We start from the raw sequence: 16173 nt of genomic DNA, 5'->3' as shown, positions 1-16173 counted from the left end.
CAATGACTCACCCTAACTTGACATTAACACAACAGGAACCTCCCCCCCCCCCCCGCGCAACCAATCCATCACACTCCTACGTGTTCCTATCGTATAGGCTAAGGATCTTGGTTCTCGGTTGATCCAAATTGGGAATCTATAATATTTTTCTCCTACTTCCCCGGCCATGAAAATGTTACAATATCGTCGTACGTTAGAACTCCACGATACCAATCTTACATTTCCACCGTGACATGATGATGCCCTTCAGGTGGGGCAGAAGCCAATGAAGCATCTAAAGTAATACCCTCGCAAAAATGCACTCTCCTCTGGACAATGATCATCTTCTACCAATATGAGTCACTATATATCTTCCTTTCTCGAGATCATACACCGTCTTCAGATGGGGTTTCCTCCATTTCGATATAGACCAAGCTGTGAACATTAATATCGTGGAAAAACCGATAATGGAAAGTAGTTTTGAATCAATGTCGATAATATGAGCCATCCAGTCGGTGTGCTGCACAGCTGAGTTGGTTGTGCTTTGCAATATGAAAGCTCCCAAGGCCCAATCTAATGGTATATCATTGACCTGATTAGCAAGGCTGATCCTGTTCAAGATTGAATCTCAGTTCAGAGAAAGAATTCAACTGTTGACAAACTGTCAATTTAATATTTTCATATGGTGGAAAGCCACGGTACCCTAAACATCATTGAACTAGCATGGTCTGTTTTATTTTGAGGACACTTAACTAGCAGAGTAGGAAAGATACCTTTCATCATCCAAAGCAATTTCAAGGCTATCGTGAAGTAAAGCCACAATATATGCTGAAGAAAAACAGTAGCGCAAAAGATCTTCCTCGTCCAATGATTGGTGTTTCTTCTTCAATTTTGACCAATCGTCTTCACAGAAATGTTGCCCCGCCATAATTAGATCAGAAAGAGAGCCCTTTTGGCGCAACCTAAAGAACTAATCCACCAGGATAATACAAAGAAAGAAATGTAAGGCATATCAAAAACCTAAACTAAGTGCACCCCAAGCATATATTACATAGGTTTAGGATGTGTGCTAAAATGATCCACGTAAGGCACAAAAAAAATTAGGAGAAAGGGAAAGGGGGAGGGGAATCAAGCAAGAATAAACCTGAAAGAAAAGGACTGATTATAATTGTACCTTTGAGGTATAGAAGAAATTTTCTGTAGCCAAAAAATTGCCTTGAAGCTTAGGCATGAAAAACTGACCCCGAGTAACAGAGATCATATAGGCACATTTCTCTGCATGTCACAATATATATAGTGATTATTATCCTGTGGCATAAGGTAATGTAACCAGTGTGGTGGTTCTAAGATAGTTCAAGACCTTTTCCTTACTGTAATAGCATTAATGCAGCAGATCTGCACTCGGAGAAGTTACCCACAGCTTGAAATTCAGAAATATATTTACTTTTTTCAGCCATGGAACCTAACGAAAGTTTTGATGACCTGGGCAAGTATCCTTTAGGTTTACAAGGACCTGTATACATTTCCTTATGAATAGACTCAGCAGCTGTATTGAGGTAAGAATAAATAATGAACAATAAAGACATAATAACAAGCAACTCCACCACCTCTATTACAATCAACATGAAAAGTCTTAACGATCAAAGGGAATACAGAACAACTGTTAGAATTAAACATTCAACCCCGGCCTAAATACTCAAAACTGTAATATAAAAGCAATGTCCATACTCAAAGTTAGATCTCTTCCTCAAGTTTTAATATTGCAACACTAGAGAGATAATTTAAGCACAACTCAGTATGACTAAAATTCCTACTTTGAGTTCAAAGCAAAATTAAAAAATTCAAAGACTTCTTCAAACACTTCTAAGCCCGTGAATTTTAACAGAAAGCAAATGGCTTGAATCATACCTGGACTGAAATCTCCTTTAATAAGTGATTCCCCAGCGACTCATGTGCAACATTCTGGAAAAATGACAAGTTAAAAACTAGCAAGTTCAGATTTTTTTTGACAGAATCTGTAACGACATACTGCAAAAATCAAATGCAAAACCATATTGAAACGATACCAATATTAATTAGAAATTAGATGGTCAGCAATTGTTATTATTACCACTATTTTTTTAAGGCATGAAGGAAAACACTTGGAAGAAGGATAGTCAATCAGTACTATTTACTTTCAGAAATACATACATACATACATACATACATACATACATACATACATACATACATACATACATACATACATACATACATACATACATACATACATACATACATACATACATACATACATACATACATACATACATACATACATACATACATACATACATACATACATATTCTCAATCTAACCCGTTTTTGTTGAATAAGATGCCTACATTTGGAACACACGTGCATAGCAACCATAACCAACAAAATAAATAAATAAGTAAAAGAAGCAAATGGATGCTAAGGTTACCTGCCCAAAGTAAAGAAAGCTGTGGCTATAGAGACTGTAAGTGAAATTCCCAAACTTGATGGAGCGTGAGATTTCAGAAGGCATAGTTTCACTTGAGAAAAAGGTTACCTGAATACAAGTCAAGCAACTAATTTAATGGTGATCTTAAGCAAAGAACATATGTCATTAAATGCATTTGCAAATTGCAATTAATTGAAAAGTATTGCTTCTAAAATATTTTAAATTCTGAATATGCAGATAATTTTGTTGTTTTTAGTATAAACAAGAAATAGCTTTAAGGAACTCTAGTTAGCGATGTCACTAATTAGAAAGCTCGGATGACTTGCAAATTATGGCATGTAAGAATCCAATTTAACTGTCTCCAAAACACTAAAGAAAAGATTTCAACTAAGAATCTTGAATCATGGAAGTGTAAAGACTAAAAAACGAACCTGAGCAGATGCCCCACCAAGTTCAATAATTTCAGTTGTACGTAGAGGATTATCTCCAAGAGTACCAAGGACATAGTTTGCAACAACCCAAGCATATACTCCCTCATCAGAGCCTAAGTCACAGCATCCAAAACTTGGATTCAAAATATGGATCAGGGACCAGAAACTATAATACAACCGCATGAACTGTAAGACTTCCAGCATTGATACTACAAGAGCTGATTTTATTTAAGCCCTGAATATGTAACAAATAACATACGAATATAGACGTCATGAAAACGAGTGGAAATCCCAAGAAATTATCTTTATCCATATTTCTCGATTCTACCTTGGATACATGACTTAAGCCAGAAGAGGAATATAACAAAGTATAGAAAACCTTGGCTTACATTAGAATCAACACAACTATCATCCGAGTTGGGGATCAAATACTCAAACCGCTTATTCCATTGTTCATTAAAAGAGCAATTATACTACCTACGTCCAATTAGCAATTCAAAGCCTGTCCATGCAACATATCAACTTCCAATTATACTACCTTTTACTACTTACCTATTGCTGTCCCATTCTGAATACATCAAAATTTCCCTCACATTGTATAAAAAAACTCACTCAAAGCAAAGAACATTATGTTACTTGTAATAACCGAAGCCCAGACGTCGCGGAACTTAAAACCAGACACCCTAAGCACCTTCCTGCACTGCTCCATAATCCTCTCCTGAACCTCATCATCCAACAATCTCAACCCCGCCGTCGCCATTAACCTGATCTACGTCTCTCGCCACTGGTTTTCCGGGAATTTCCTTCTCCCAAACTCCAAAAGCTCTTCCAACGAATCTGCAACTCCTTCCAGATCCTCAGCGTACGTCGACAATCCCTGTAACCCCCTCAGACCGATGCGGGTAACCCGATCCGATCTGGAATGTCACATTAGGACCACCGGAGCGACCCACTGTAAAATAGCGAAAAATTTAAAACTTTTAATAAAACATGTACTTACAAAATGATTTATCAGTATACAGAACTAAAATAGATTTTCATACTCGTATATAAAACAAAATACAATTACATGCCCCCTAATCACATGTATCATACTCCGATAACAACGCCGGAAGAACTCCCTTACTGAAGACGATAGTTGTACTAGTACAATTCTTTTAACCTAAAAAGATGAGTAACAGAGTGAGCTTTGGAAAGCTCAGTAATACAGAACTACCAGATGATGTTGAAGAACGTGCAAATACAGATAAACGTATTTTTCTTTATTGGTTCAGGTATTTACAGGTTTCTTTGGCTGAGCTGAGGTCCTATTGATATTTCAGGTAGTAATAGATAATATTCAGTTCAGATGGAAATATTTCAGATATCTAGGTTCAGGAGATCATAATAGGTTATCTAGTGTGTTCCCATAAAACCAGTAAAAAAATATAGATTTTTATTTTAAAACATATATATATATACACCCCATCCTTTCACAATATGTTTGTGTAGGTTCCCCAGAACCATACACCCCGCACAACCAATGAGGCCCTGAGAACACAGCCGAGAAGCCTGCAAATAATCTTCCTCAAACAATAAACCCCTCAAATAAAACATTTCTCCGTCGGTAAACGAAGATATCAGAAATCAAAACATAATTCAAATCAGATATCATAATAGAATCCAGATCAGAAATCATAACAGAATTCAGAAATGTATCAAAATAGAATACAAGTCGGAAATCAGATAAAATATTTATATGATTAGGGAACACACCAGAGTTTACAGATGTTATTCAGAGGTACAAGATAATCTTATCAGGAAGAGAAATACGGATCTTCAGTATGCCGATAGAATACCAGAAAGTAGAATCACTATTGGAAGAGATCAATAACTGATAGAATCATCAGTTATTCAGAATATGACTTGAGCTGATAAAGAAGAAATGAAGGTTCAGGATATTTACAGTCTATGTCGATTGATTTCATTATCAAACAACTTCAAATGAGTATCTCCCAGAATTAATGCTTTTCGACTAGTCAATTCATTGTCCTTACAGGATATTTACACTTTAATACCACAATTCTAGTCCATATATCATCTTCGAAATCATCGCTGAATAAATCTTCCAATGTATTTATTTCATGTTCACGCTTTCACTATATCATGAAATGCTGACGTGCTTGATTTATAGTTCATGATCCATAAGAACATTACATCATGTATGCTCATTAACGTTTCCAGACTCATCCAATTCAATTACTTAATCCTTAGTCCTTGAGGTTACTTAATTCATTTAGCAATCAAGTCCATTACAGTTACTTCGGGTTTTTCAGGGTAATCCAAACGTTTCTGAATATCATATACATATTGTACTTCCGTTCAATTTAATTTGGTCTTCATGGTTGATTTGTCTAACGAATATCCATTTCTTATTACCGAATGCGACCTAGAGTTTAGCTGAGCTGAGTACTTTCAAAATTATCATCGAACCACACTTGAGAAGACAAACACGCATTCAAGTAACGCCTATGTCGTTCAGGTACTGACATATCATTAAGATTGATCAACTCACTTAAGTTGTGTTCCATAACTTCTAAATGTAGTCCAACACCTATGCTTATTTAGATTCCTTAATTAATCCAAGACATTTACTTAGTATAGGCCATAAGGGTATTTTGGTCATTTTGATGCTCAATTTTATTCCATTCATTTCAAAGATCAAGGATATCCACTCATTCCTGAGCTTGGTGATATTCTTGGTCATTTCCATACCATGGGTATTTTGGTCATTTCACAGATCCATTGTATTACAATCATTTCCTTCCATCCGATCTTATTATTAAATTCAAACTTATCATTTACTTCAGTCCTTTCAAACAATTCTGACAAAAGAGCACCATTGATAAATCATTCTTCAGGTATTTACTTATAACTCAGATATTTCGGGTCAAGTGCCTTATCAGATTTTACAAACGGAATATCATGAATTTTCCTGCACTAAGTCAGGATCTTAACAATCAAATTCGTACTTAATCGAGTTAAGTACAAATTCTCAAAGTACTTTCTCATTCAAGGTCAACTCGGACTATTTTACCTCTCAAGGGCATTTTTTTGTAATTTCTTAACCAGATGATTTCGGTATTAGCTCTTAACGAAAATAATTATAATTTAAAGATCATATGGTCAATTGATTTCCCGAACATTCTCTGATCTTGAAATTATTCCTTAACAAACTTCTAGCAACTTGCGTAAACCCTTTTTGGCGTTAAAAACCAGTTATCCAAATTTTCTAATCAAAACCATTATTTCTTATGCACATCTGTAATTATATCGGATCAATATGTCTTTTCAGAGTTATTAACCAACTTCCAAAGACAATTCTTGTCATCCCACAACATAAGGGTATTTTCGTAATTTTACCCTACCGGAGTATTCTCATAATTTCCCATCCAAGTGCCTTTAACATTTAACCTTTGTTGATATAAAATATAAGTTACAAATTCAGGTTGATTTCTTTATCACTAAGCACAGAACTTGTAATTTAATTCAACTTCCAATATTTTCCTCACGATCCAGGCCATCAAAATTACTAACTCGTATCCAAATAATTTCTCTCGCCATAAAAATAACTTATTAGTATCTAAATAATAATTTGAGGACTCAATTGGTAAAAATTGAAAACTAATGTTGCCATCAAAATATTTAATTACTTAAATTAGTGAGTAAATTAATCTTGTGAAAACTATTATGTCATAACTATAACCACCTGGAAACTAAGAGACAATGTAAAGATCTCACTAAACTTGGATGACATACCTTGTGATTTACCCCTTTTTGCATGATATCAATAATTCCCCCACAATCCCACGTGACTTGCTATTAGGGCTGTAAATGAGACGAGACAGATCGCGAGCTACTCGAGATCGACTCGATCTTAGCTCGATAAATACTCGGATCGAATGGACTCGACTCGAGCTCAAACTCGATTCGAGTTCTTAACGAGCCAAAACGAGCTACTTGATATTCGACTCGAAAAGCTCGTGAGCAGCTCGAAAAAATATTATATTATAATTTTATATTTTTTAAAATTATATTATTAAAAATATATTAAAAATACATTATTGATGAATAAATATTCTTGAATTGAAAATTGTTAAAAATTATTTTTGAATAAATATTCTTATATTTATTTTAAATTGATAAAAAAATTATTTCTCTAATGACAAATATTTAATATATTTCTAATGAAAAATATTTGTAATAACTAATTTTTTAAATTGTTGTTATATTTTGAGGTTTTGGGTTCAAATATCATAAATATCAAGGGTTTGAGCATTTAATATCAAGATATTATATTGTACTTACCTCATAACTAATTATGTGATAAGGTTTAGGGTTTAGAATTTAGAGTTTATGTGATAGGATTTAAGGTTTAAAGTTTAGGGTTTAGGGTTTATGTGTTAAGGTTTAGGGTTTATGTGTTAGGGTTTAAGTTATGCCATGAAGGTAACATACAAATTATGCAAAATGATGTTATGTGGCTCATAAATAAATTATTCACATACTTATACATAAACATATCAACATGCAAAATAAATATACACAACTAATTAAAGAAAACAATCCTAAACAGAGACTAAATTAAGAAAAATCTAAATGTGAGGACTAATTTAAGCTAAAATTTAAATAATTGAGGGACTGTTTTGTACAAAACGCATAAATCTAGAGAGCCTAAAGCTAATTTACCCCTAAGGATCAAATTCGAGTTCGAGTTCGAGCTTAAATCGAGCTCAAAATCGAGCTCAAAATCGAGCTTCAATCGAGCTCGAGTCTCGAGCTTCAATCGAGCTCTTGAATTTTTTTTGAGTTCGAGCCTTTTCGAGTTCGAGTCGAGCTTGAAAATTTTAGGCTCGCGAGTTTTCAAGTCGAGTCGAGCCTACATTTAAAGTTTTCGAGTTCGAGTCGAGCTCGGCAATACACGAGCTCGACTCGGCTCGTTTACACCCCTACTTGCTATACCCATTTACATTTATTTATTATTATTCTCCATTACCAGTGCTCAAAATAGCCAAATGATAAGCACAAACCAGCTAGGACAAGGAGAAAGCTGGTGTAGAATCCCAGCAGCGAGACCAACCCACGCATAATCGATAAATGGCGATGGCTTCCCTCCTTGCCTCCCTTCTTTCATACTTAATAAACCTTATCATTATGCTCACATGCACACAAAAACGAAGAGCGTTTCATCTTCTCTAAATCACTTCCCAACACTTTGCATTAATTTCAGTTAGAAGCAGAAGCAGCATCAGCAGCACTACTAGCTGCCTGATATGTACTGACAACCATACGAGTCACCTTAGCATGGCGATGAAGAGGAGTAGCATCCATTAAGCAGATAATGGTAGAACAGTTGGGGTTTGAAATCAAAACACCTTTTTTTTAACCAACTTTAATATCATCCATTTCTCCCGGATTCACGTCTGGGATAACTAAAGGCACTCCATCAACCATTCGAAACACCGAACTATTATCCACCACGATGGCGCCTTTATCCACCGCAATGGGACCGAACTATTTACTTATAAACCCACCACATTAAAAAGAGCGATGTCAACATTCGTCGAAGCTGTTGGCGGTTAGATTCTAGCCGAAAGTGAAAGATATAAGAAATGGATTCCAGACATTGCTATTATCATTAATTTAATACCATCTCACCCAATTTGTTCACTTCTAATTACTCTATTATTCTCATTCACGTTTTTCTTTTAAAAATAAATTTCCCATTATTATAAAAGATATCTATTATTGAGTAACTCTTAATATGTTTAATAAAATAATAGTATGATAAAATAATTATTTGTAAATCAAATTTTATAACATTTCACATATTTTAAACTGAAAAAATCTAACCCCGATGTGACAATCCCGGATTAATCTTCAAGCTCTCCAATCCTTCTTTAAAATCGAAAATCGGGTTTCTGTCCTCGTCAACTTTACACGTGAACTCTCGTCCCCGTGCTTCCCCCGTCAATTATGATGCTGTACTTCACGCAATCTTTGGAGGAGAAAAAGAATATGTAAACAAAAACAAACAAAGCGATGGAAATGGCCATTGAAACTGCGATGAACGAAGGGAATGGCTTGGTTTGACGGGGGTTTCGGGGGGAAAGAGCGGTGGATCGGAGTTGAAGTTTTATTGGATCCATTTCTCGTGGGACGGTGCTCGATTTGGATTTGGATTTGGATTCGGATTCAATCCGGTTTCGGGCATGCGATCGTCGCATCAAAAGATCAAACTTTGGTGGAGAAGGAGCATATGATTGTTAACCACTGGACAAACTTTATTTCCTTGCAATAAAAAAATGAAATTTTAACCGAAATTGAATAAAAGAAAAGGTTATAATTGAAAGAAAAATTAAATATTTAGGGTTCTTTCCATTTCGAATTGGGATTAAACCGGAGAGGGAGAGACCAGGTTTGAGCTCTCTCTCTCCTATCTGCAAATATTTTTATTTTTTGAAAAGGTTTTCTGGTTTTGTTTATGAGTCTGTGTTTCAACCTTCAACACCATTTACGCGGAGGGGAACATCTTCGGTTCGGTTCGAAGAATGGGTCAAACCTAGAGTATATGAACCTAGTCTTGTTTCAATATTAAGGCCCAAATCCCGCGCAGTTTTATTTGTGATTTAATTTTGTTATATTATTTCGATCCAGATTTTCAATTTTATAACATTCTAATTAAATTTAGAGAAATTGGAGAACCGAAATGAGGTACGACAGAAACCAAGCAAAGGCACCAGCTTCCTTTGAACTTGTTTCAATTCCTTTTTGCTCGTGTGTTTTAGGGGTTACTCTTCATAGGATACTAAGAAACTAGAGCAATTGCATAACCAATCTCTCAGGTGGAGATTCTGTCAATTCCATATGCACTTTCTCAAGGACGATGCTTTCGGTTTCGGATACAAGGGGAGAGCCACTGTATCCGTGTTAATGTACATCGAGTTGGATCTGGTCGTGGTCGAGTTTCTGATATTAGAAGGTGACAATCTGTTTCCAAACATGGTATTCAAAGTGACCGGAATGAAAATAGGAGGAAAGCGAGCTTGTGTCGTATTGACTTCACTCGTAGTCTTGCCAACCACATGGTTGAAGAGCTTGGGCCTATGATTCTGCTGGTGGGGTATTGGCTTCTTTTATTCTTGTCATCTGCATGCATCTTTTGGGTTGGAGCAGTGAACAAAGTGAGGTTCCATGAAAGAGGTGTGGTTTTAAATTGGAGTGGAATGCCTATTGCTACAAAGCATGTTTGCTTTCTGTTATTGTGGCCATACAGTTTTACCTACATTATGCAAGCTCCACGAAAGAAAGAAGCAAATTCTCCAAGGTAAGTTACCGATATCTTCCCTAATTATCTTTTACCCCCAAATCTCACCTTTATATTCTATTGTTGCAGGTTTTACTTGTCAGCTTCATCACAAGCACCATCAGCTACGCATCGATGGCCGATTTAGGCTACCTGATTTATGGAGAACATATAAAGTCTCAAGTGACATTAAATCTTCCCATAAGATGAGGTCAAAAATAGCAATTTATACTGCTCTAATCAATCCCCTCAACTTGTGAGGCTTATTAGTACGTATATTGATTTTAAAACCTATACAATTAAAGAACTTTTACAATGAAATCAATATTCCAGATCTTTCCACAACCTTCGCCAATCTCAAATCTGTGGGCTCCCCAAGTTCTTCATTTCCACTAATATTCATACTTTTATCCACTGTATAAATTTCACTAATGTAATATTTCACAGAAGTCTCCTCTTTTCATTCATTGATTTCTTCTGAGACTTTTAAAAAGTTGATATCTTTGTTCATCAAGTTGATTTCTTTCCTCCAAAGTATCCCTTTTTGCCCTTAAATCAAGTTTCCATGGCATCTGGAACAGAAGCACCTGAAGTTTCTTCTTTGTTTGAAAGGTTGTTGAGGTAGAGAGACCTCTATTTCTTTCTACCTTTCATCTTGGGTGTCTCCAACAACTGCAATAATAATAGCAGTGTCTCCAGAGAAAACCGTGAAGACCCAGATCAAGAAACATCCCAACGTGAAAGAATAGTCCTCATCAACCCATTTACTCAAAGCATGGTGGTGATCGAAGGGGATTCAAATTTGGAAGCTTTGCTACGCGGTCAGGCTAACAAGGATGATCAGCCGCCTGCTTCGAAGGCATCCATAGAAGCCATGCCGAATGTGGGAGTCGGTGAAAGTGAAGATGAGGAGTGTGCTGTTTGCTTGGAAGAGTGGAAGCCTGGTGAGGTTGTAAAAGAGATGCCTTGATAGCACAAGTTCCATGTTGGGTGCATACTGCATAGAGAAGTGGCTTGTAATCCATGGGACATGCCCTGTTTGTAGGTTTAAGATGCCTGTTGATGAAGAAGAGATGGGCAAGAAGAGAGATGTGCAGAGGAGGGAGATTTGGGTTAGTTTTTCTTTTAACCATAGTAGGAGATGTGGGGATTCATCTGATTCTAATAATGTCTCCTCTGAAAGTCCAAGGCCTGATGGTAATCATGAAACGGAGGGCTAGAAGAATTGTGTTAGATAACTTCTTTTTTGTACTTTTTGTTGCACTTAAATTCAATTTTCTTTTGAATTTTGTTCATCTTTGTGGGAAATCATGCACATAGAGTTACTAGTCTTTTCCAAATATGTGATTATAAATAAATTGATATTTCTTTTAGTGCAAACTATTCCTTGCAATTTGATTATTACTTGAATAATCTTTGTACCTTCTTGTTTGCATAAGAATATTCCAGGAAAATTTGTGATTCAAGGTGATTCTGTGAAGAAAGAAGCACCCTCAAGAACATGCTAATCAATTATATTTAGTTGAAGTTTGAATTTTGTTGTCGGCAATCAGCAAAGAATCCGGATCAAATCTGGTATCATTTGGCAGTCACACTATGAAAATTTAAAATTATTATATATTTTAGATTTTTATTTTGTAAGTTTATTTCATTTAAAATTTTAAAGTATATTCCTCCGAACCCGGGAATCTAGACTATCTGGAACAACTGACCAATTTCTTCCTATGGAAACTCCAATCTATTAGCTAGTGGTCGCTTAACACACGTACCACCAGAAGTGTTGCTCATCTTTCCATTAGTTTGATTGCTTGAACCACTAATCAAAGGCTTCTTTTCTTGGTGAAAAACCATCAAGGAAAGTTCAACAGTTCGGTTACAAATATTCTCATTTTATAGTGTTTACTCGTCCTCTTTTGCCGAGCTCTCAGAAGATTGAATTGATATTCGAAGAGTATAATGAAAGGTTGAGTTGCCTGTAAATGGATTTTAAGATGATACAAGGTGAGTCCAGAAATCCCAATGACACCCACACTCTTAGGTGTTTGCTTCTGTCAAGAAAAGAACACAAAGGAAAACATGAGTAAAAAATATTCTTAAAAATAAACAATATGATTAGACGAGATGAATAGATAATCATGCTATTAAGGTTATCCAAAAGTGTTTTACTCGACAGTTTCTTCAGCGGAAAGCTCATAGCTCATGTGAAAAAGAGGGAACAAAAATTATGTACACAAGGTTCAAAAAAGAATTAAAAGAAAGACACAGGAGGACTTTGAATATAGGGTGTATGCCATTGTGTTAAGCTGTCACAGAGAATCCAAAGAAAATGGAAATCCTTTGTACTTGTTTTTCTTTGCTTCGTCTTCTTAGCTACCCTTGTATAATTGTATGTATCATCATCTATCAGTTTATCCTGTCATTATACAATTTTATTTTATTTTTTTTCTAATATTTCTAAGTAAAAAATTTTTAATGACAGGATAAACTGATAGACAGATGATAATTCAAGGGTCAAATTCAGAAAAATTATAACAAGGGGACAAACCGAGAATTTGGATAAAATTGTGGCAAAAATATATATCTGATGAAGATGTACATCTAGCCCAATACTATGCAAATAACAAGAAACCCAAGGGAAAGGAGAAATAGATATTGGGCTTGCCAGTAAACGGCCGAGTCTGCTCGTCTGGGAAATCCCTTTCTGTTTCTGCTCTCTTTGGTTTGTTAAATAACGCCATTGTTCATCGTTTCGTCGACTTATAATTTTTTTTAATAAAAACTCCAAATTTTAGTTGTTTGGTCAAGTAACCATTTTTCAAGGGAATAACAAGATTAGCAGAAATTCATGGTCAAGATTAGCAACAAGATAATGTATATTCCCGTGTTGATAGCATGAGTAATGGGAAAGGAAACCGAGGACGGTAATGGAGAAACAAAGGTTGGTGAAGTTTGTTCTGGTTTGCATCATTTGTGCCTGAATTCTGCAGTCACATGACAGAATGATGCGTCTTTATTTCTTGTTTTGTCTATCTTTACCTCATCATCATATGTTGTTGTTTCACCATCATATAGAAAGAAGGAAAAAAAACATAAACTCATGCCACTCGTATGTTCCTCTTATCTTAGAAAGTATTCCTTCATACTTTTGTAATGATTTTATCCACAAAGAAAAGATCAAGCGAACCTTAAATTAAGGAACGAATATAGTTAACCAAAATATAATGTTTTTTTTCCATTACAGCATCACTTTTACCTCCTGGTTCATAGCCGTGGCTAAAACTTAAAACCCCATAGACAATGGAGTTTTTCTATAGGTTAAAAAGATAGAGGCAATCGGCATAAATATAATTTTACTACTTTGTTTTCAACTTATGGAAACACCGAGGATAACAAGAAAAAGGATGCAAGGGGACATGACTTGTGGGACAGACTGATGCACAGGTTCATCAAACCGTCACCTTTCTCTTTTACCTCTAAATGGCCCTCTCAGTTATCTTGGAGCGCTTCCACATTAAGGTGGAAGCCTTTTTCTTCTTCAATTATAAAAATCTGGGTTGTTTTCAACTTTTTCATATGGCTCCTACTCCAAGGAAGTCAATGAATGGGGGTGGAACGGTCTCATAGTAGCTGCTGCCGGTTGCTGCAACTGATGATGAAGGTTCATTGCCTGAAATTTGAGCCGTTGGTGCGGAGGTACCCTGGTGGTTGTGCTGGGGATAGAAACCATACCATTGGGGTTCATCCATGGTCCTGTCCCAAGATCTGGCCTGGCTGAACATACCCATCATGTCATTGCTCTTGAGACTTGCTGCAAATGTTGTTCAAAACACCAGTTACAATGTAGAGAAACCATGCAAAACGTGATTGTAATGTGAAGAAGGCATGTAAAGGAGAAAGCTGAAGGGAAACGGTTACATCAGTCAATGTCTGTAAAGTAAAAGAACAATTAAAAACACAAAAATCATCAAAGGAGTTGTAGTAAGGGATTCGAGGTACGTTTTCCAAAAGGAAACCAATGAGAAACAGCACAAAAACCGAAATACCACATTTAGCTTCATAATATAAGAAAGAAAGCTTGGAGGTAAAACACAAAGAGAGACCCACCAGGGAAGAAATCAAAAGGAGCTTGTTGTGGAGAAAACCCATAGTGAGGGACCTCGTTGCTTGAGATTGCTTCTCGCCCACTGGTCATGTGGGGTGAAACATCACCATTGAAGGTTCCAAACTGGTATTGGGAGATGGTGCCAAGTCTTCTATTGGGGATGTTGAGACAGTATGGGGCTGGTGGTGGTTCAGCTTTAGTGGCTGCATCTCTGCAGACAAAGTTTGGAGTTTCTTCCATCCTCTTGTAAACAGATTGACTCAGCTTCCTCCTCCTGTAGGCACTCGATTGTTCTCTATACTTCCTAGCCATAATCACATGCCAATGGTTCTTCACTGCATTATCAGTTCTTCCAGGGAATAGCCTCGCTATCATTGCCCACTTGTTACCATAAAGTCTATGAGCTTGCATTAGCCTCTCCTCTTCTTCCTCAGTAAACGCTCTTCTATTGATCCTAGGGTCCAATTGATTAAACCATCTTAGCCTGCAGCTCTTACCTTTAACCACAATGAATCAAAAAATCCGATGAGTCTTTAATGAAGTAAAGAAAAGGACTTTTTCTGGTCACTGTCTTACCTGATCTTCCTTCCAGCTTCTCAGCTATAAGGTTCCAGTTCTGAGGGCCATAAAGAGCTACGAGTTCCTTGAGCTTAGTATCTTCTGCAGGCCTCCAGTGCCCTCTGGCACAAAGCTTTGATTGCCCACTATCTGTTTCCTTGCCACTTAATGCATTCTCATTGGGGTTCTCTTCATTTAAGTCGGCGTTTAGATTAATAATGGTCTTACCGTTCTCACCAAACGCATCACTACAATCAGAACCTTGACCTTCCACAACATCAGAGCTATGGTTTTCCTCAAAGCTCCTTGCCTTACAGTTCCCCTTGAAACTAAAACTCCAAGGAGCCCTTTGGTGACCATAGTTTGGACCGAGAGAAAGTGAATCCATGTCTGGATAACCCATCCCCATTGAAGAACCAGAAGAAGAAGAAGGAATAGAGGAAGAGTAGAACTTTAGTCCATTCATGTTGTCCAATGGTGGTGCATATATAACAACACACTAGTTAACCATGCCTTCATTTCCTCTCCCTGACAAATGCTGTTATTCAACTGTTACAAAGTCATACTCATGCATCAGATAAATTTCAAAAAAAAAAAAGGGAAAACCGAGAACCAAGTTTGAGAAACAGTGAAACACTGGGGAAAAGTGAAAAATATCAAAACTTGAAACAGCAAAACCAGATAGAGGGGTGGTCTGTGTGTGTGTAAGAGAAAACCTACAAGGGAAATCGACTAAAAACACTAGTTTGAGCCTTAAGTAGTTAACTAATTCCCCCTATATCATTAAATTTCCATTGTCCCCTTCAATCATACACACGTGTGTAAGTTCCCTCACTTGCTCTCACTGATGGGCATAAGGGTTCTAAGGCTGATTGACTTGATCCCGTTTTTTTTTTAAATTCTCCTATTCTAATACCCGTTGATCAATGTTTCTCGAAATAGCATTTTCGGTTGAAGTGGCACAAAGACGTTTTCCGGAGACTCGTTTTATCTAATTTATGTTGAGTCGAACGTCACGTGTGAAAGGCGCATCCGAGGATGCGCTTTATATGGATTCTGCTTAATTAGATGTCATGCTGGTATTTCTTTTAATAATAAAGATTTTATTTTTATTATTATTATAAATAATTAATATATTATGTAAAATGTTTCGATTATAATTTAAGAATTATTGAATGTATTTTTTAAATGTGTGTTAAAGTAGAACGAAATTATGTTTTAGTGTTATATGTTTCAGGAACTTTAGCATCTGACTCAGCATAAACCCAAGTAAAATGCGTCCCCGGGAATACGT

General features: G+C 36.3%; 1 protein-coding gene and 2 pseudogenes across 1 annotated transcript; 1 reads left to right on the top strand and 2 right to left on the bottom strand.

The window, feature by feature from the left end:
* Positions 1–302: 302 nt before the first annotated feature.
* Positions 303–4470, bottom strand: LOC120156501 (annotated as a pseudogene).
* A 6299-nt stretch (positions 4471–10769) lies between these two features.
* Positions 10770–11599, top strand: LOC120156390 (annotated as a pseudogene).
* Positions 11600–13788: 2189 nt separating this feature from the next.
* Positions 13789–15446, bottom strand: LOC120156500 (transcription factor MYB105-like). The gene is made up of 3 exons (XM_039167810.1): positions 14898–15446; positions 14324–14818; positions 13789–14027 (listed from the first exon to the last, which is right to left on the bottom strand). The coding sequence occupies exons 1-3, from the start codon at positions 15343–15345 to the stop codon at positions 13789–13791; spliced, it is 1182 nt and encodes a 393-aa protein (XP_039023741.1). The 5' UTR covers positions 15346–15446.
* Positions 15447–16173: the final 727 nt, after the last annotated feature.

The sequence above is a fragment of the Hibiscus syriacus genome, unplaced genomic scaffold, assembly GCF_006381635.1.
Source record: "Hibiscus syriacus cultivar Baekdansim isolate YM2019G1 unplaced genomic scaffold, ASM638163v2 tig00111220_pilon, whole genome shotgun sequence".
Taxonomy (NCBI): Eukaryota; Viridiplantae; Streptophyta; class Magnoliopsida; order Malvales; family Malvaceae; genus Hibiscus; species Hibiscus syriacus.
Note: the sequence above shows the minus strand (reverse complement) of the source record. Positions and strands in the feature narration are given on the sequence as shown.